Source organism: Apteryx rowi, unplaced genomic scaffold (genome assembly GCF_003343035.1).
Source record: "Apteryx rowi isolate R43461 unplaced genomic scaffold, aptRow1 scaffold_26, whole genome shotgun sequence".
In the NCBI taxonomy this organism is placed as follows: domain Eukaryota; kingdom Metazoa; phylum Chordata; class Aves; order Apterygiformes; family Apterygidae; genus Apteryx; species Apteryx rowi.
In genome coordinates, this window is record NW_020448974.1 from 4,051,515 (window position 1) to 4,073,480 (window position 21,966).

General features: G+C 38.0%; 1 protein-coding gene across 1 annotated transcript in view; it reads right to left on the minus strand.

Moving 5' to 3' along the window:
• ANKFN1 (ankyrin repeat and fibronectin type III domain containing 1) overlaps positions 1-16,831 on the minus strand; it is a 66,360-nt gene extending 49,529 nt beyond the window's left edge. The window contains exons 1-4 of the mRNA XM_026067579.1: positions 16,646-16,831; positions 8,959-9,169; positions 4,213-4,407; positions 2,634-2,747 (exon numbers count right to left, since the gene is read on the minus strand). Of these exons, the coding sequence (XP_025923364.1) occupies positions 2,634-2,747; positions 4,213-4,407; positions 8,959-9,169; positions 16,646-16,831 (706 nt within the window). The remainder of the gene's footprint in view (positions 1-2,633; positions 2,748-4,212; positions 4,408-8,958; positions 9,170-16,645) is intronic.
• Between the last annotated feature and the right edge of the window lie 5,135 nt (positions 16,832-21,966).

Genomic DNA, 21,966 nt, shown 5'->3' on the forward strand with positions numbered 1-21,966 from the left:
GAAGTGAGATGGTTTTAGTGGTTAGAGAGTGAGTGCAAAGTATTATCCTCCTCTATTATTATTTGTAAGTTATACAGCTAACAAGGGAAAGGATCACACACAAGAAAATAGCAGTAAGATAATGTTCCAAGCCCAGTTTCAAAATGACATTTGAGCAAATAAACCTTTGGAAAAACATGTAAAAAAAAAAAATGACACAGAAAAAAGGAATTGGCAGTTTCTCAATGTTTTTAAGGAACTGAACTAAACTGAACAGAAGTGATGTCAGTTTTTATCCCCTATAATTCAGGTCCAGAGAAAGAACATTAGCATTTGTTAATGAGCAGGTATTCCCTAAACACTGCTGCAAGTGCTCTTCACTAAAAAAAGCAGTATTGAGGAAAAAAACCCTAAGAGTTTATTTTTGGCCCTGAATTAGCAAAATGCTTAGATAGTTTTCTGGATTGGGGGTTTATATATCAGATTAAAAAGATCCTCAGACAGTGCTATCAAGCTCTTTTCACGGCTAGTAATTGCTAGCTGGTTCTAATCATTCTTGCGAGTGAACATTTGAAAGGTTCATTTTATGACCCCTCAAACTAGCACAAAGAATCTCACTCCATAATGTAATAAACAATTCTACAACCAGTGCTTAATTAATTCCCGAAAGTCACCAAAAGGAGCTATTAATGATCTTTCTTTTTATCTAACCATAAATATGCAGGTCTCCTGGGATAAAGGATTTTAAAAGAACATTCTGGCAGGACTAACTGTCAACTTGATAAAGCATAAAATGATCACCAGTGAGGATAATTCAAAATGTGATGACACTGCTACCTAGTCTGATTAGAAAGTCAGGTCACGTTGGATTAAATTTCTCTTAATGTTGTACTTACCAAAAAGAGAACAGAGCTGGCATGGTACAAAACAGATTCAAACCAAATGTATGTGCAAGAGGAGAAAACCACAACCTTTAGAAAATATTTTTTAAAATTCAATTGTATTTGGGGATTTGCTTTACTGTGAAAATACCAACATTTATTATGTATTGTGGACAATGTATCAGGGTGGTACAAAATCTGCTTATTACAAAGAGCAGGCTATTATTTTCAAGAGAACTTAAGTGTTTTAGGAGCCCAAGTATCATTTGCACAAGTAAATCAGGCAGTAGGAAGCCCTTAAATGAAATCTAGTTTCTTGGCAACCCAATCCATTGTTCAAAATTAGATTTAGGCTCCTAAAGGGCTTTGATGCTTTTCGAAATCACACTTCCTGCAGCACTCCACAGCTGACTAGGTATAATACAGTAATTTACCCTTCTGCTGAGGTTATAAACAATGGAATCACTCTGGCGGTCTTAGCGATGTCTGGGAGGTTGTGCCTTTTTTTTTTTTTTAAACACTGTAAAAAAATTTCTTCTGGCCAAACCCAGCTATGATAGGAAGCAGGGGGAGGAGAGAAAGCGAGAATCTGCCTATTCCAAAATAAACTTATGCAGTCCCCTGGGTGCAGATGTTAGCGGGACCTGTGCACCTGCATTTCCCACACTCAGAGGAGCCCCAGGAACTCTTGGGCACTCGCCTGGACTGGGCTCTCTGAATGTCTCCTGTTGGAGCAATCGCTGCAACACACACACACAGAAAGATGAAACAGACTGCCCCACAACCCAGCCGCTACGCTTCTTGCTGCTATGAAAATCCAAGGTTCAAATACGTCTCCAATAAATCTTTAATTGTTAATGCAAACTGGAAGACACAACAGGAAGATTAAGATAGAAGTAGTAGGAAATCAACTACAAGGACATTCAGGGTCCCCCTTTGCCTCCCCTGGGGCAGGCAAAGGCGGTGCCAGTTCTTTAGAACAGTGCTTTTATGCAGAAGGAGAATCCTGATATATATCCCAGGGTCCATCTGGAAGATAGAGGCTGCTGATTGCTGCACTTAGCTTGGAAGAACTTGCTGTTCCAAACATTTTAGAAAACCTGGAAGTTCCTTTAAACAGGAAATTTTAAAATTTCTCATTTTTGTTCTAACCTGCAATAAAACTTTTTTTTAAAGTTGGAATTTCCTGTGGAACAGAAATTCTGTTTTGAAATGATTTCTATTCAACAGGGCTATTCAGATGGAAGCATTTTCCTATTCATTCCACTTTGCAACTAACTGGTGCCACCCCAATCGTATTGCTCTTCCAGGAATGATGTGGCAGCCGTGGAATAGCTAATTAGTTGGGCTGTATGATGCCGCTGCCAGAAGTTTCAGCTTCCAGAGGCATTCCTTTAAGAAATGGTGGTGTGGGTTTGGCATTTACAAAGATACACATGGTTTCAGAAGCCCACAGGCACCAAAAGTTAGCTTGTGTTTTATAGCTGGCTCATCTCAACCCAGTCACTGAGCAGATGTCCTAACCACAGCGAGTCGAGCAAACTTCTTCAAAACACTTGAGGAGAAAGCTTTTGGTTAACTTATTTTTCTTTTTTGAAAATTTCTTTCTTTGGGGAAAAAAATTTAACTTCTACAGCTATTGACAGGAAAAATAATTAAATTCAAATATGTATTACACTGCAATATACTCTCTTGTAGATAAATATCTTCGTCACTTAGCCCTCAAATTTTTGTACATTGTTAAGATAAATGAAAGATGTCTAAAACCAGTACCTTTATATTTGGTCACTACAGCTGAGTTGACACTCAGAGGTTCTTGGAAGGTGACAGTGAGTGATGTACTGCTTGTTACCATGAGACAGACATTGGTTGGCGCCTCAGGGGCTCCTGGGAGAGAAGAGAAAACATCAGCTCTTCAGCACAACAAATCCTATTCAAACAATGTTTCTGTGTCTTCAAAGAACCCACTGAAAATCACCCTGCAATTGTGAGCTTTGGGTTGTAGGTGTTTGTGTTCTCTGCCTTTTGAGCATTTTAATTAGTGCCCCTGCTAACAATATCCTGCAGACACCATTTGTTTCTATCATGGTTTTTGGCTCCTTTTGGTTAAAAATATCTTCCTGCATATATGTAACCCAATAAAACAGATTCATGCTAATTATGTCAATGAAAAGCCCCTATAAATCTCTTGGGGTGGGTAAGAGGGGAGAGAAAGGACAAAACCACAAAGAGCTAATTAAACCTTTATGGTTTGACTAACAAACTCAAATTTATCAAATGACAGAAACCATTTTTACATTATTGTGATTCAGAAATTGCGTATTCCACAAATGTTTCAGTGTAGCAGTTCCAAAATACATTTGTCAGTTGAGGCTTAATGTCTTTTAAAACAAAGCTGACTTCACAGACTATCAATCAGACTCAATTCAGAAATCAAACACAAAATGTCATGACTTACTGCTGGTGTGAATAACAATTTTTTCATTATAACAACTTACAATACTGCTGTATTTGCTGTATTTAGTATCTAATGCAAGGAACACCATATTTTTCTTGAAAAAATAATTTTAGAATACAGTAACCTTGCAAAAATTATTTGTAAGTACATTTATATAACGGTGGCTGTAAAAATATTAATGGCAATGATTGTATTTCACTGAATAGGATACAGTCAAAAGATCTAAATGTGAAACAGTTTGGCCCTGTTTGTTTACTCCTTGCCTTGGGTCCAAAGTAACTTTTACTTTGGGTACAGACTCACTTGTAGAACTGTTTAAAGTGGTCCAATCCGTGACTGCTCTTGTATGTAGATGCCAAAAATAAGATTACATTTTCACAGTTTTTATGTGAAAATTTAAATTTCATTGTCTGATCAAATACTTAAAATTCCATTTTTCTAAAACAGAAACRTTAAAAAAAAATTAAATTACAACAGAAAAAAGGCCAATGTTCTGTCCCTCTTCCTCTCTAGTCATATATTCCTAATAGTCCTATTTTAAATTCTGATCACACTAAATGAAATCCAGAAGTAAATGTGAAGAGAAAGAAGCAGGACAGAATGATCAGATCCTGAACCAAAAATTTGTAGACCTCCTCTTAGCAGTTTTAAGCGGCCTGCTCCTAAAGGAGCTGTGCGCTTGCTGCTCTCACATTTTTGGTCCTTTTTTGTTCTAACATCATTTCTCATTTCATTATGGGTAATGCCATTTAGTTGTAGTTCTCGGTTTTCCCACCTTAACACTTGTCTGTTTCACAGCCGTGTTGTATCAGAACACCTCTGCTCGACAAAGGCAGAGTATTCACAGTGGCAGAGTTCTTGTCTTGAACTTCATAATTACTTTCTTCTACTTACTAGCATGCTCGTAGCCTGCCTTCATGCGCTTGTACAGCCTGTATCTCCATTCCCATGCTTTTAGTTGCTTCTCTTTTTCTGTATTGTCCATACCAAGGCCTTCATTCATCACTTGTGCAGACAGCTCAGTAACTCGCTGCTGTGCTTCCTGGACCAATGTGCTCAGATGCGCTGACCTGCTTTCCATGTTAACAACTACCAAGAAAAGGGAAAAGTAAATAATCACTTGCTGGACTTAAGCGATAAAATTGTGGCCTTAGGCAGTCCAGTATAACCCATATAAGGTCAAATCCTTGCAACACTGTCTTCTGGTAGATGTCCCGTAGTCAAGCAGATTAAAGCCATGCCAATTTATACCACTTGAGGATCTGATCACTTGAATAAATTGAGCAAATTTTACTTCTTAGTGTTTCTCACATACTTAAAAATGTCTTAAATAGACTGCAATAGACTGCTCTAAGTTGGTGGAACATTCAAAAAAGAACCAAGACAATAAAACATTTTGGTTTCTATCCAGCCTCTACTTAGCCATAACATCATAAGTTTCTAGGGAAAAAAAGAGGCTGTTATTGGTTATAGATAAACATATACAATATAGAAATCTCTGCAAGTGAAGAGAGAACTATTTGGCAAACCTAAGAATGAGTGCTGTGCTTAAGGGCCCTGACTGGGCTTCAAAAGATCTCTTTCCAGGTTTTCTTTGTGCCTTAGTCCCCCATGTACATATCTATTTAGTCCTCTGACAGTCTTGACAAATAGTAAACAATTTGACACATGGAGGTTCTGTTTTTCTCCAGTGCACAGAACAATTTCTATCCGACATTTAGCAGTCCCTCCAGTATGCCCATACAAACTGCTAAGTGCTATATAAAGATGAAGATGACAATAACATAGGTTACAAGCTAAAACAGGCTTTGATCTCTGCCCAAGTCCACAGGACTGCCCTAAATTAGCCCCTATGCAGTGTAATATGTAGAATCAATCACTATTTTCAGAACTGCTTGTAGCCTGAGCTTCTTCAAACTATGTACAGGTTAGAAAATATAACTTGTAAAGCTGCTTAATGTGAAAAGGAATGCAACAACTGATTTGATGTTCAATACACAGGAAATAGCGTACAAGAGAAGGAATTCTGAAATCACAGAAAATAAAATTTATCTGGTATCTGGTAATTTTGCAGAAGAGCTCTCAGATACTCTTGATTTAAAAGGCCCCTATTTATCCAAAATGCTTCACTGCCACAAGCCACAACTCTTAGTAATGATGGGCAGTTGCTGCATAGGGACAGCCAGCTCCTGATTTCTCCAACGTTTTTATGGGAACAGCATGAGTCTTGCACAGGCTGCACTGATCATTTACTTGTATAAGAAAGGAGTAGACATCTATGAAAACATCAAACTGCTGTATAAGAGACCAAGACTGGCTTTTGACATCAAAACACCACATGATAGAAGATATCTGCCAGGCACATAAGAATGTGTTATTCCTAACCTGGAATCATAGGATTATAGGATAATTCAGGTTGGAAGGGATCTTCTCTAGTCCAACCTCCTGTTCAAAACAAGGTCAGCTATTAGGTCAGACCAGGTTACTCAGGGCTTGATCCAGTCTGGTCTTGAAAACTTCCCAGAAAAATTTCTCAGGCTTTACAACCATTCTGGACAACTCGTTCCAATGCTTTATTGTCCTTAGGTGAAAGAGTTTTTCCTCTTATCCAGTCTGAACCTCTTTTTTTTTTTTTTAAACTTATGCCCATTGTCTCTCATCACAATCTCACAAGCAGTTTAACAGAGTCTAAGGATAGCCCTGCATACTACTGTGAAAAATGCCATTGGATCTTTAAAAACCACAGGGGGAGAGCAAAGAATTACTTAACACCTCTGACATCCAAAGGGTTTTTTTTTGAAGAAGGTTTGTCTCTAAGATTTTGCTTTCAGAAGCTGGCTTGCTGCCACCCTTCTTGAAGTCTGATCATTCTTCATTCATTGGACATCAGAGACATATGGGCCAGGCTTACTGCAATCTGCTGGTATCCTCAGTACTGGCTGTCTACTGGGAGGCCAAAGGTGACAGGGTTTCCTGGATCCATGCCTACAATAAGCATGCAACACATCTGATAGCACACCAGGACTGAGAAAGGAGATTTCATGGGCCAGAACTTCAGGTGATTGTGAACTGGCATTGGTTCAAGTTCCAGCTGAGGATCTGGCTGTATCTCTTTAATCAAGATTCACATTTGTCAGGTCTTGGAAACATGTCAAATCAGCCACTGGAAATTTTAATCTTATTTTTATTTGGGTTTGCATGAACAAGCCAAGCCAAGAACATGTGATGAATAACAGTAACTGAAAAGATGGTAACACAGTGGACTTCGACAACAGTGAAAGTCCTGCCTCCTCCCCACTAAATTAATATTCTAAATGCTATACTCTCTGATCCTGCTTACTTTGTGTTTAAGAGATGCTAGGTTCCTGGTAAGATTTATACAGTCTGAGCTCCATTTGGAAATGAAGATCATAGTTTTATTTTCTATGGTTTTATCCTCTGCTCTGCCTACTCCAGGCAGCAGTCCAGGTGATACAGCTGGAAGCTATCTATCCTCAAGATCCTCTTTTCTATAGCATTATGTTAGTGGCTATACTGAGATTCCAGCCAGATCCCTATGGCTAAGATAGTAGAAGAGCAAGAGCTTTCCCTGTAGGAAGACTTCTGTGTGCACTTGGAAAGGACCTTCACCTTGCAACCTCCCAAATCTGTGCATATGTCCTATACAGTCACTTACAACCAGATTAAGTGATGCTTGTGTCCTGTCCCAAAATTGAGGTGAGTCAGAATTTTCCCTTGAAAACCCCACCCCTCCCACACAGCCTGGAGAAGTTTTGCTCAATTACCCACCACAGACAAGTGAAAATGCTCCTGCTGAGTGCTGGATCATGCTCTTACAGCCCTGAGATCATATAAACAGAACGGATTTCATTCTAACAGGGTTGGTTAAGTACAGGAGGCAAAGCAGAAAGACTGGAGAAAACAGAAAGCAACTGCTGTCAGTTCTACAAGAATGAAGCCAAATACAAACATGCTGCAAACCTTTGCTTTGAGTGCTGAAAATAATTTTTTGCATTTTGCTTTCAAGTAGCAACTATAAGTCCTTAAGGAAAAAAACAATCATTTGCCTTTTATGGAGAAAGCTTGATCCATTATTTCAATCAGAAAAATCAAGATAAGTGAAGTGGAAATTTGGTGGGTATATTTTGAAATGGAAATGAGGTGGTTATATATTCATATTCTCTGTGTTCATAGGCATGTTTGCATTAATTACAGGAAATGAATACTAATTTATGATTGCCCCTGCTCGCCATCAGACTGCATTTATTTACAGATGAGGTCAATGAAAAATTAGTTTAGTCTTTTTTACTGCTGTTTAGAACACTCAAGACTGTGTTTTCCTCTAGATTTGTCATGGTTAATGAATGTTGCTTCAGCAGTCAATCATGTACTCTAAATGCTGTCACACTTTTTTTTAAAGCCTCAGTCATGAACCATGACAGAAAAATAAACAAATAAATATAAAGCTAAAAAACTCTTTTCACTGAGCAGCTACACTATGCAAAAATCTCCAGGGAAGGTTAAAGGAGGCCAGAATAAATGATAATATAAGTGCTGCGGACATAGAAAAGCAATAAAGGTGTACCAACACTGAGGGTCTGGCAAAAAAACTCAACACACACACGCACATGCACACACACTCTCCAGTGAAAAAACTGGCAATGTTAGTAGCCTCAAGGTGCAATTTCCTGGAGCACTGAGATTGACATGCCAGCACTAAATGTTGTTAATTTAACTAACTTGAAATTAATGGCAGAGTCTGCAGTGGCCGAACCCCTCAAACACAGTCTCATTATGGCCTTGCTGGGAATGTCCTAAATATAGGCATTGACAGTTTAAAACAAATTCGCATACATTGGTGTATTTTTAGACACAAGGCGTCAGAGTTTGTGTCATAGTTTACAGTTGATTAATTGGGTTGGTAAGTCACCGTCCAACCCACAAATTGTGCATAAAAATGCCCATGAAGGAATACAAAGGACAGTTTTATAACTACAATAAGTAGTTATAAGCAATATTGGTATTCCAGTAAAGTGAGAAGACCTATCTCATGCTAAGGTTTTCACTGGTTCTGTAAGACTCTGAAATTCTCATTTGAGCGGGATTTTGGGTCATATGAAGACTAGGACTGAAGAGTTATGAGCAGGAGTCTTAGGTAATGGAAATGATAGATTTCAACACAATCTGTTTCCTGAAGGCATCATGGCCAAGATCAAAAGGATAATCAGCACAAACCATAGTCAAGATAATCCATTATCCTGTCATTTTTGATGACAAACTCCATATTCCAGCCTACAATCTTTGGATTAGTCACTTAGGTTCTGTTTACATATTTTTAAAGATTTCTTCTCAGTACTGATACTAACTCAACTCCCTCGGTGTTAATCAGGTTAGAAGCTCAACCTGATTCATCAGTTGGTATGCCTGACTTAGGGAACAAAAAATATCTGCTGAGCACGCATCCAACAAGCAGACAGTCCTTCAAATACCCCCCAGCACTGTGGTACTATTGTTGGTATAATTATCTTAATGATAAAACCAGTCAAACTTGCGCATAACAATTAATTTTCCAAAACAACAGTAAACCTAATCTCCTACTGGCAATTATCTAAGCCAATTCAGTTTGTGTTCTTTACTTACAGTGTGGGCTTTCCTTCGCCCCAACCTGTAGAAGGGTCCTAGCAATAGGGACGTTGTTTGTCAAAATGGCAATATCCAAAGGAGTTAGTCCCTCACTGTTTGGTGTGTTTAGGTCCAGCTCCTCCGGTGTGTACTGATAGAGAAGAATCTGAACAGCATCCAGATCTTGCTGTTCCACGGCCTCAAACATAGCTTCATTGCACTGGAAATTCTGTATATTAATAAAAACAGAAATTCAGTACAACTTTTCAAATGTGTTTTAAAATAAATTGAAAAAACTGTATTTTTTGAGACTGCTACAAAATATTGATCCTTCAGCCCCAGCTTAGGTTCAATTAGAAACATGGAAATTATTTTCAGCAAAACTCTGCTTGCTCTGCTTCCCATTGTGTGCTTGAACTTAGTTCAGGTTTGTGGGAGGATTGAAATGAGATTCAAAACCACCCAAAACAAACCTACACTTATCTAGAGATCTGTCCTGAATTCAAACTACATGAATGATATTGCGTATTTTCAGTGTGAAACTGGATGAAAGACTATGATTTTGGCAGAGGTTTGGATGACTGAATTTTTCAGACCCAAAACTCAGAGTAACAATCTGGAGTATACAAACTCAGGTGATCAAAATCCAAATCAAGGAAGCCATTCTGGAGAAAATCTCCTACAGCTCCAGCATGAGCTAGAAATACCAAATCACCCCAAACACTTCAGTCATTTCTAGGTGCTCATATTTTTGCATTTAACTTGTAATTAGAAGCTTTGAAATGCATAGTCCTTAAATAAGAAAGTAGAAAGGAGACTGAACAAACTGACTGTCCAGTTTGTGTATTTAAAAAAAGATGCATCTGAACACCAAAGAACAAACAGACAAGCAAACAAGCAAAGCTGAGAACACAAATTGCACTGACTCTCAAGCAGGAAGAACCACTGAGGGCCTTTTCCCCACCAATGACAAGGAGATAAATGAAGAACTGTATGATACAAAGAATCCTRTCATTTCTTAATTGAGCTGTGGAGAAGCAGGTGCAGGATGCTAGCATGGCCTGCAGGTTTCTGTTATGAAAACATCCTTCTGGAGCCTACAGTAATGACACATTACTTGCCAAGTTTCTTTAAATTCTCTCCCAGTGTCCCATTGCCGTAACTACCCAATAGGTTTTTTGTTTCTTTTAAGAATGAATTAGTAGAAGCAAGAGGCTCAGCAAAGCAAGGAGAGCTCAGCGTGTGGTCACATAACGGAGCAGAGATCTATGTAGACATATTGTGCCAGTGGGCATACTAAAGAAACGCATACACAAGAGAGCAAGCGATACAGATGCATGATGTAAACCAGCTTCCTGTGTCCTGAAACTCACAGTGGAAGAAACACAGAGGCAATTTTCATAAAATAACATATCATTTATGATATGAAATAAATATTGAATTGAAACCCTAAAACATTCTCTTCTACTGTGATCAGAAGTCAACATTTCAACCACATCAAAACACTTCATTTTCCCTTTTTAAAAGGGTGTAATTATATTTGGCATACTCTTGCACAACTTTTGCTCTCAGTGGAAACAATACTTTCTGATAGAGCATTGATCTGCTGCCACACATTTCATCTCCTTAAAAATGTATAGACTAGCGATTTGCAAGCAGTTCTGAAAACTGCAGCAGTAGCCCATGGCAGAGTCCGCAGCTACACCTGGAATCTCCATCAGCTCTGCAGGGGCCTTTTCAGCTGCGCTTGTAGGTAAAAGGGTCTTCAGAAATTCTGGGGCCTGACAGAGATCTTTGGGGCCAAAAAAATTTGTAAACTGCTGTTTTTAAGAACTGTTTTATTGCAGATACAATAAATGATTTGGATACAACCAACCAAGCTGCTCCAAGCACCTTCTAGGAAGGGAGAATATAGCTACTGTTTTGTTTGCAAAGTATTGGCATCACTCTAGGAAGTTGCAAAGATGGTATTATCTTAAAGTTTTAATATGGGTCCCAACTAAGCTGAATATTAAGGATCACCAGAACAAGTCAGATGTACATAAGATGATCTTTACCCAAAATTTTTAATGCACAGAAATGAGACATTTGTTAGATGAAATGAACTATGCAACAMTGAAGTGAATCTAGAAGACTCATGCAAACTCAGAAATCTAATTTAGACAGCTAAGTTAGGAAAGATAACTCACTCTGAGGAAGTATTTTTTTTTTCTGTAGATTTCCATGCAAAATAAAAGACACCACTTAAACAAGTGTCTCATGACAATGGGTCTCTGTCAAATTCTTGTTTGGATTGTAAGATCAAGATTTTATTTCATTATCAAACACTTAGACCCTATTTCAGTGTTAGGTGCAAGAAATCTTGAAATAAGAGACAGCTGAATGGTAAGCAGCCAGGCTTATCATTCTCTATCCATTCCCTCTGTTCAAGGCAAAAGATTTTCTTTAAAGACAAATACTGTCATTAGGGAGGGCACAGTTACAGTACATTTTAGAAAAGAGGTTGTCCCATATTTCTCTAATTTTAAGGTAAAGCTTAAAACGACAGAAAATTTTACTGCAATGCACCAATATTTCCTTGCATTCCAGTAGCTCCACACATCTGCTGTCTCGCTTATATAACACCTTATCCTGAAATCAGAGATTTCTTTCCTTCTGGGCATTCTCCCCTAACCCTTAAGTGATGAAGTGCTCTGAAATGTTCTAGAAATGTTTTTTTAAATTAATTTTAACTTAATTACAAAATATTTTAATTAATGGTATGATTCTGATACCTATTAAGTGTCTCTCACTCAAATCAATAACACAATAACATTTAACAGCTGTATGTCACTGTACTATGTTCTTAAAATTAACATGAACAGATCATTGATATTCCAGCTAAAGAGAAAAAAGCTATGCTCCTTTGCGCTTTGAAACTTTATTATTATGGGTGGAGAACTGGGAACTGATGCACTATTTTTTCATGTGAACGATTAGAAAAGCAAAATATGTTCACTAATTCTCCAAAAATATTTATGCATAATCTAAAAAGCATTAATTTCATCCCAATTTACATCCATTTCAAATTCTTTCTCTATCAGTTTTGGAACTTCCACTAAACTGTCATTTTTGAAATAAAGGCCGTTTATGATTCAGAAGCACCTCCACGTTTATCGACGCAGAAAACAAGCAAAATCATATTACTCTTGCAACTGATCACAGCTGGTAAAATCTACTTAACAACAAATTCATGAAGAGCTTATTACAAAGGGAATCAGGTGAAGTTAAATGAATGACTATATTAGTTTCAACTTTTATTAGTTAAGTTCATTTGAGGAAACACTGGCTAACAGTCTGAGTGCAGAACAAAAAGGTAGAGCTGATGATAGTAATCAATGACAAGCTTGCGGTACAGACTCAAGACAGAGAACTAGGTATTTCTCAGTTTGAATTTCCTCTTCCTCTGTGGCACTGGGTACATACGTAGTTTTCCCCTTTCTGAAATCAGAACAATCATTTTCTTTTAATTGACTTCATGGTATGTGCATAAGGGTTAAATGAATTAGTATTCGTAGAGTGTTACTTAAGTGCTGGATACCATCATTTGGTTTTAATTCAAATTCTGAATGAAACTCAAATCTTATACTGCATCTCAGGAGTTTCTTGCATTATATAAAAACAGAAAAACTGGAACATAATTAAAAAAGAAGGGCTACATTCTGCAGAATCAGTATTACAGCTGAAAATAACTCAGCTATATGGCTGACAAAAGCATTTGGCACTTTTTAAATATATACATACACTTTAACAATAGATTTTACCCACCTGAATGATTATTGTAAAATTCTTTCCAAAACTTTGTTTGAATTGTTATTTTTGGATTCAATTATCAAGATTAAAACCTGCCTAGATGCCTTTGAAAATGCATCTTTGGATTTTTGTTTGCCAAACTAAATATCTAAAGTATTTCTGAAATTTTGGCCCTTGGTAATTTGCTGAACAGAATCTAAGCACATGCTTAAGTTAGTTCCTCATAAATGTTCTTGCCAGCAAATCTATTGGCAGGAATGTTTCACCAAAAATGCAAAAATAGAAGCAAATTTCTATTTCTTCATTTCATTAGAAATCTGATTGAAAAAGCTGCACTCATTTAAACAAGAAACAGAGCATGAAGTTTATAACTTACTTTCATCCAATCCAAACAGTTCTGAGACCAAATTGCAAATATCAGGTTTTCCAAATGAACAATTCAGACACAACCAATAGTCTGAAATATGCTGGCATGTCTAGTAACTTCAAAGAGAGAAAAAACACGGGAATTGTGATATGGCCTTTCTAGCTAGGCATGTACGTAATCCCTCATCCACATAGTAGCGCGCATCTAACTGTAATAGACACATTTCAGTCAAACAACATCCTGGTGAGACAGCAAAATATTTACCACATTTTCAACCATGCCAGTAAATTTCTCCAATTTGCACTGGAAGTCTGCATTGAGTCCAGCTCTCCAGGCCCAAAAAATGTTCTATGCTCCAGATCAACTATTCCCCAACTATTTGCTGGACATCTTTGGATGATTATATTGTTTTCTGCAAAAGGCTAATCATATGCTATTTAAAAGTGTCTTTAATATTTCAGTATTATTCAGACATATCCAGCCCAGGAGTATGAAATTCAAACTGCGCTAAGATGACCATGTAATATTATTAGACCTACATGTTCAACTTGAGTCCAGCTGGTATTGTCACAAATACTAACAAGAGCCTTCTGATTTCTGTCTTCATTTATACCTACTAGATAATTTTCTTCTGCTATGAAAAGACAAACCACTGAATTCAAACAGAAACTGAATCACATTTACATGTGATCAGGCAAAGTTTGGGGACAATTTTTACATTTCTTTTTCCTTGACTCAGTCCTGCAGCCTCTAATCATTAGCTTTAGACAGCTGTGCTATGTGATTAATTTATTTAGGTGTTACACTGGTGCGCAAATGTATATACTGAAAAGGACTACAGTATTGCTTTGCTGTAAGTAATAACCATGTTCCAGTAAGTGATTCAGTGCTGGAGTGTTTAGAAATGCAATCTTATGTAGCTTAATTAAAATGAAGTACCCCTTTCAAGGTATTTGCTCTAGGTTAGCCTGAAAAAGTCTACTATGTGCTACTGGAGTTGGAAAAAATGTTAAAGCAGTTTCTGCAAAGACTTGTTTTGATAAACATGAGTTCAAGAATAAAGCTATTTCGGGATATTGCTATGTCTGCAGCAAGACAACAATTTACTGAATGGAAAGTGTTGCACAGCAAGAGAGAATGGAAAGAAAACTCTTCACTAGCCAAAGCTGAAAGAAAATAAATTTTAACAAATGTTGTTCACTTGTCTGGAGACTTGATTTCAGTCACAGAATTAGCTGAGTACCACAGAAACTCAATGATTACAAAATACATCAGCTAGCAACTTGACCTGTCATATATCTACCCCCTCACTGATTGTTTCCATGCTATTTATTTCTAGGGAAAACTGTGAAAACAACAGGCAACTGGAAGATTGGACAGAACAGGATCCAAAGCCTGATGAGTTCAATGGGAGTTTTTTCACTGACTGCTGTGGACACTGGCTCAGGCCCCACACCAGCAATACTTAGAGGTACCTACGGTCACAGTAGGCCAGGAGTGACAAAAGCTGCATCACTCTCATCACTGTGGAGTGGGCTGAGGGGAAATGGCATTTACAGAAGTCTATATTCCATTAACCACCATCCACACAACAGCGTACAATTGATTCTCCTCATTATGACTGCTGATTGAACAGGGCACAAACACTCCCACACCTCTAGCAGATTCTGGCAGATCTGAGCTGAAAAGAGAGAGAAGTCAGACTGCAAGTAATTAGCTCTGCAGATAGCAGAGGACTGGAGCCTCATGAGCAGTGAGCTGCTGCTCAGCCTTTGGGGTATGATCATTTGCAGTTTCTCTTCTCATCAGTAAAGTACAACAAGAGATCCCGTATTCGAAGGAATATCTGAGAAACACCGGTCAGAAGATAGGCTAACAGCAGCACTCATTCAGTCCACATGTCAGCCTGCTCTGGTACAGTCCCCAGGACAGGTTTATCCTCCTTTTTTAACTTTCACAGGCACATAGAAACTTGCAATTGAAAAGAAAAAGGCAAGAAAAGATGGTGGCTGAAACAAACTGACCCAAGGGATCTTTTTTCATAGTTCACACTTAAAAAAAAGCCCAAATTCAAATGATCCCCAAACTGAAAGCACCTGGAAACCCACTGCCTCTAAAGCACATCTGTTGCCTGCTACATAAAGGCTGTTCTCCAGCTACCAAGCCTGGCCTGAGTTTCATGCTTCTCCTTCAGTAAAACAAGCTCTATTGGCTCTGGCAGAGGTGACGGGGGGAGCCATGATCCCATGTTTCCTTTGGATCGCAGTGCTTCTTCACAGGAGAGAGACAACAGCCTTTTGACTTCCCAGTGTATTAGAGCTACATGTCAGCTTATTGCTTCCATGGGCCATGCCTGGGTCCTCTAAATTCATGAAAGGAGTGATCCTCTGTCGGTTAGCATCATTTTGAATTGATTTTTAAATTAGTTTCAGTTCCTGCATTGATGCATATAATGTCTCATATCTAATACAGATTTGTGAGTGTTAAAGAAAACTAGACTGTGCTGCTTCTTCTGGCATAATGTAGTATTTTCATCATCTGGCCCAACCATGTTCAGCTTAGTCCTGCACTGTGCTGAACATCTGCTTTAGTGCAGCAGAGTAATGGTTTCAAGAGATGTCTCCTGGCATAGTCACAGGCACTGTCATAAGTCATTGCTCTTCGTAAGTGGAGAGGAACTCTTTTCCTCAAAATAATTCAGAGGAGAAGTTGAAGGATATGTCTTTTCTTCCTACTTATGGAAATAGCAGATGTTTTGTTATGACAGTCTCAGCAGCAGGTTCATCTTTCTCCAGCAAACAAACCAGATTCTATAGTGCACTGAGCTTATACTGCGCTATTATTTCAAGGATGCAGCTTGTTCTTCAAAATGTATGTGCTGGAGGTTGTGTAACTTTACCAGCACAGGCATAAATAGGAGCACTTTGAGTGTTAAGTCCAGCAGGTACTTACATGCTTTCCTATACCAGGCCTAGAATGCYTGGCTGTAATGACACGTTCTGCAACGAGGGTAGAGTACCCAGACCAAACTGCTTCATGTATCATCCCCTTTTCCATTGTTTTATCTAGTGCCCATCACCACAGTACCTGATCAACCTTGCATTTATCTGTCATATCACATGAGTTCTATTTGCTCCGTTGCTCAGAAAAACTGGAATTTATACTAAATACATCTTCAGTTTTCTCAAAGTATTTTTTCTTCATGTCTTATGGGAGGCAAGCATTTTTATATTCTTTTTAATTCAGATTTTATTACATTTATGCTAAGTTAATATCTTTCTCCCAAAATAAAGCATCATCACTGTACAGTAGCTTCTATTTAGCCTTCAAGAAGATCAGACATTACTAAACGTAATGTTAATTACTCTGTGCCTTGACACAGGACCATCCACAGTTGTAAGCTTAGGAATAAGAGTGTACATGACTGGTCAGGGAACAGGCAAAGTGAGATGATGGAAAGTATGGATTAAAAGCAAACTGATTAAGGAGACAGGGCAAAATTAATAAGACAGTAAACTGGCAATTTGATAAATATTAAGTAATTACCATTGAAGTCTTACGGAGACTGAGCCGGTCTGATCGGGCTCTGAAATATGCTTCATCAAAGGATGTATGACTCCCCTTCAGCTTTTCTGACAAGTTCCGATATAACCGCTTCGCAGCATTTGGAGAAGATGGCCCACTGTTCTTTTTAGTCTGGAGGAGACTTAAATTATGCATTTGCTGTGTCATTTTCACTTCGTGTTTCTAGAAGAAAAACAACATAGCTGTTTAACAAACTTTTGTTACTCTGACAATTGTGCCATTGAAACAAGCATTGCAAGACTTCTAAGGCAAAACGTACTTTCACAAACACAGTTTTTGTTCTGAATGTTAAGAACACTTAAAAGCACATTTTGGAGCCACCTCAATGGCAAATTGCTATTTATGGGATTAGTCCACTGGTATCTATGGGGAGGGAAGATTAAGGATGGAAAAATATAAGGGATCACTTTAGAAATGCCAGTTAGTGTAAGGAGAAGGGTTTACATTTAGTGAGAGAAGTGAAGAACTTCTGATAGAGCAAGTTCTGGTAATATGGGTATCAAAAAAAGCCTTTGTAAATATTTCTATAAACTTTGGATAACATGTACATAATTTGAATCTGAATTTTGCCAGAACACTGGTTTCTTAAAACAAAACTGAAGAGATGGAGAGGAAAGATACCTAACAGTGACTAGAGAACACTGCATGACTGAATTCTTTGAACTGGTCCAGTGACTTCAGTTTGACACAAGCTCAAGCAGAGACAAGGCAGGTACTTTATTTTACACATTAGTATCTGCTAGCAAATTGCATGACCCAAATTTTGCAACATATTTTCAGGCTTGTGGGTGGATTTGCTTCCTCTAGAGACTCCAAAGCAGTATTTTTCACTCAAAGTATGGCTTGATTCAAAATATTTTTCCATCTATGAAACCATCATAAGCTACTGGGGAAATAATGTGTGAGCTTACATTTAAGTGAATATTCATTAAAGGCTGACACATATCCTCCAGCCGAAAGACCCTGGTGACAGACTGAGATTTTTCTCAGAATTTTGAGCAGCATGTGTCTGGGACTTGGGGTGGGGGGGGCACTTGCTCTGTGACTAGGACTCCTAAAGCACGATGTTACAAAAAATAACAACTGAAACACAAAAAGTCATTCAGGCTCTGTTGTAGGCATAAGTGTTTGCAAAATGAAGCTTAAGTGCTCTTTCACTTCAAACCACCTATGGCCAACTAGTGTCTAGGCTACTGCAAACAAAAGCTTTACATCTTATGTTTTACAGTTAAAACAATCTGCGATTCTAAGTGTTGTTGCTGTTTACAATTTTACACTGAGTAGTTTCTTCCCTCAGTGAACAGGCACTGATTTTGTCTGTATATTATATAACTTTATCCTGCGCTGTTTACCCTGTTCATTTAGACCATAAACTCTTCCAATGAGGAACTACCTCCTGTCTTTAGGATTGCCTAGCCCAATAGGGCTTCCATATTATCTCAGCATTAAGTAAACCATAATACTTTCTATGCTCTATGGTTACAGCCATTTTTCAGTATTGAATTAACATTTAGTTTTCTGGAAATACTTTAAATACTTTACCCTTCTGAAGGGCAATTGAGAATCAGATTTGACCCAACTACAAACACAGGAAGATGTCTTCATGGATCTCCGTAAGGGCAAAGGTGAGGAAAATGTACGTTCTCTACATTGTTCTTTCCCCTGCCAAGAACGTGTACATGTTTAGAAGAGAGAACATCTATCTAGAAGATCTCACAGTTGCAATAGTTTATCTAGCTGCCTTTTAGACTACCTGCTCCTGGAAATAATTTTTAGATTCTATGTACTATGATACAAATCCTGTAACTTTCTAAGGGGTCTTAGCCTGCATCTGAGCAAATCACAGGAAATTGCAAATTGCAGGACTGGACTCTAACAATTATTTAGAATCATAAAAGCATTCTTCACTAAACATCTGAGGGCCCTCTACATCTTGCTTTCTCATTCGTAACTGGTAGTGAAGCAGACATCCTGAGCACACAAGTATCTGATTACACATAATCTCACACATTCCCCAAGCTCATGAGGTATTGAAGAGAGGCCGAGCCTCTGAATGAAGAGACAGAGTCAAGATAATTGCGATGCGTGACATGATGACTTAAATTAGCACGACAGTGTGTACAAACACAAGACTAGAACCCTGGGTGAGCTGCTTCCTCAAAGGAAGGAGCAAGAGCAGAGTGATAAGAAACAAGCTCTCTGGGACTTGGGGAGCTGCAGTACTACGCCTGATTTTGGATTGCCTTTCTCTGAGCATATGGACAAAAGCTAAAGTGAGGCTCACACACAAACAACTCAATTAATCCTGCTTTTAAAATATTACATGTATTTCAGCAGTTCCTACAAGGACTAACTGAAATCACTGACTCCTCAAATGAAGCATTTTATTCTGTGCCCCAAATAAGCCTGCACAGGCTAGAGAGAAAGGCTTACAGGGGAAACCAAGGAACACAGCGAAAAATGTTTAAAGTAAGAGTCAACAGACTGGCAGAGGCAGGAAAAGAACCGAAGCTGCAGAAATGAGAAGGTACTTCTTAGTGTTAAACTGGAGCAAACACTAAAACTATGATTCCCAGTATTACCTTGCAAAGGTGCCAGGAACACCAGAATTATTTGCAAGCATGTGACAGAATCAATATAGGTTAGGCTTTACTGTATGGAAGTGGCTGTTAAGTGCTGAGTGCCAACACTGAACACACTATGAAGACAGCCTTTTGTTTTACTGGTGCATCCATGAGATCAACAGGAGATAAACACATGAAACAAAATGCCTTTTTTAAGATGGTCATAAGAATGCCTTCTCATCTGTCTCCATTTAGAATAGCTTCCATTGTACAATTTATTTTCAGATATTTMTTAAAAATAAGTTTAAGTAGTGGATTAGCCCAAGGGATCTTTATCTTCCACTATGTCATGCTATTAGTATTWTAAAGAAACTCAGCAATTCACCAAAAAATCTCAGTTACTCAGAGTAATGCTTCCACAGTGTTTATTATTATACAGAGCTGCAAATTATCACACAGAAGTTTCTCCTCTTACCTCAATTTTCACCTGGGTCAAACTACTAACATCATCGGAGAATCTCTTCCTTACATCAAAAAAGCCTGGGTCAAGATCAGTCCCAAGTTGTGGACAAAAAGCAGGCCAATATAGGAATGTTTTAAAATAAAGTTTCAATATCCCAAAATCATTTGATTCCAAGATTAAAATCATTAAACACCAAATACTACACAGTTAGTAATAAAATCATGAGAGAGAGAACAATTTTCATTCACCACACAAAACCCAGATGCCATCAAGATGAGGACAAAAAGGGAAAGCAGATCCATCCAGTACTTAATGAAAAGGTAGATCAGCATACTCCACTGTGTTAGCTTTGGAATTATTTTTTTTTGTATCAAAGGCAACAGGTTCGGCACCTCTGTGGGGCACAATGGTATCTTATGGAAAGGTGCCAAGTTTCCTTAAGTCTCTATGCCAATATGGAGACTTACTAAATGTCTGCACAGCTTCTCAGTAAGTTCACATTAAATAAATTAGGCATACCTACTTAGTAGGACTGCTCATACCTATTCAAACTGTTGTGGTACTATTAAAACCAATCAGGGATACCTGTTATTAAAGCTAACATGGCTTAGGCCTTATCATCAGTCCTCCCTAGGCTGTCACATCTTGCTGTACCAAACGTCCTGATTATTGACTGTACGTGACTAAGCTGTCTCTGGAGAGGACAGTTGTTGAAGAGGAGCAGATTTTGGATGGAGATTATTAGGGCTGATGTCAACAGGCATTTATTTATATCTAAAGCCATGCTTATATAAAGCTATAGTGCCCAAACATACAAAGTTCATTGAATTAGTATTGTGGCAATACTCTTGAGGATTAAAATTATAATTAAAAAAGGAATTTTGCCAGCCTGACACCTACCAAAAAAAAAAAAAAAAAAAAAGATCTCTTCACCACCCTTCACTATTGCAGGAAGCATATTCGTATCCTTCTCCTTAAACACATTTGACCAGATGTCTTCCACAGAGTGTCTGGAAAGTCAAATTTGAACTATTCTGGAGCAGGTAGAGAAGTGGTTTTCAGGAAGAATTAATTTTATTTATTTTTACAGAGAATACCTTGACAGCAACATTTTCTTTTATAAGGGGAATTTAATCTGAGCAAGTAAATGAGAAGCACCTCTCAGTCTTTGAACAGTCTTCCAAGAAATTCGAGGGTTTGGTAGGGGCATTAGTTTAGTCACACATCTCCTAACATACATTCAAAATTCAGACAGTTTGCAGGTTGATTCTCTCTATTTCAATTCCGCACACTGTAAACAGAAGAAAGGCCCTCAGTACCTCAGGAAGTTGGTGTAGCCTCAGGACCAAAGTAAATGCAAGTATCATCTGGCTGCTGGCCTATGTCTCCAACTCAGGAAAGCCAAGCAGCAACTTGATACCAAGCCTGTTCAGGCCCATTCCACACAGCAGAGGTTACTGTCCCCGTTCACTGTATCTAACCCCCAGTTTGACTCCAGCTATATAATCCCTAGGGCTTTCTGCAGTCTTTACCACTCTCATCAGGTCAAGAAAACAGGACTTAGATATCCAAAGAAAAATGATTGTGTTACTAACCATTTAAACGATAACTTACAAGGACTGTAACAATAGACTTCTCATATTATCTATGGAAACTTTCTGAGTACGTAGCCAAAGCAAATCCCTAAGACCAACATGAATGTGGAAAGAGCACAGAATCTTATTATATAACCTCATGGAAGTTTCTCTCCAGTCAAGAGCACGCAAGTCTACAGAAAAGCTAAATAAGCACTACAAAAATTGCAACTATTCAGTGATAAAACAGATGGCATCTTTGCTGTCCACACAGAACCAATGCATTACAAATGACTTGAAAAATGTCAAATACATTTTATCCTATATACTAACCATCAGAACCATGGAATATTGCATGAAATAAACACAGAACAGCAAAGCAATAGCTGGAATAATATAATGAAAATGAACCATATTTTTCCTCATTGCACTGAAACAAGATGCAAAGCACTGCTGAAAATTATTGTACTGAAGATATTTTGTGGTCACATACAAGCTAGGAAATTAAAAAAGGAAAGATAAATGTAAGCTGCATATTCTGGAAAACTTTCTGGAAGTGTGATCTTATTAAGCTGTAGAAATGACTCCCAAGAGGAGCAATGGAAATGAGATCAGGTAAAATCATGAGTAAAATATATAATAAGGAAAACAAAGACAAGTCAACTCACATAATTCTGTGAT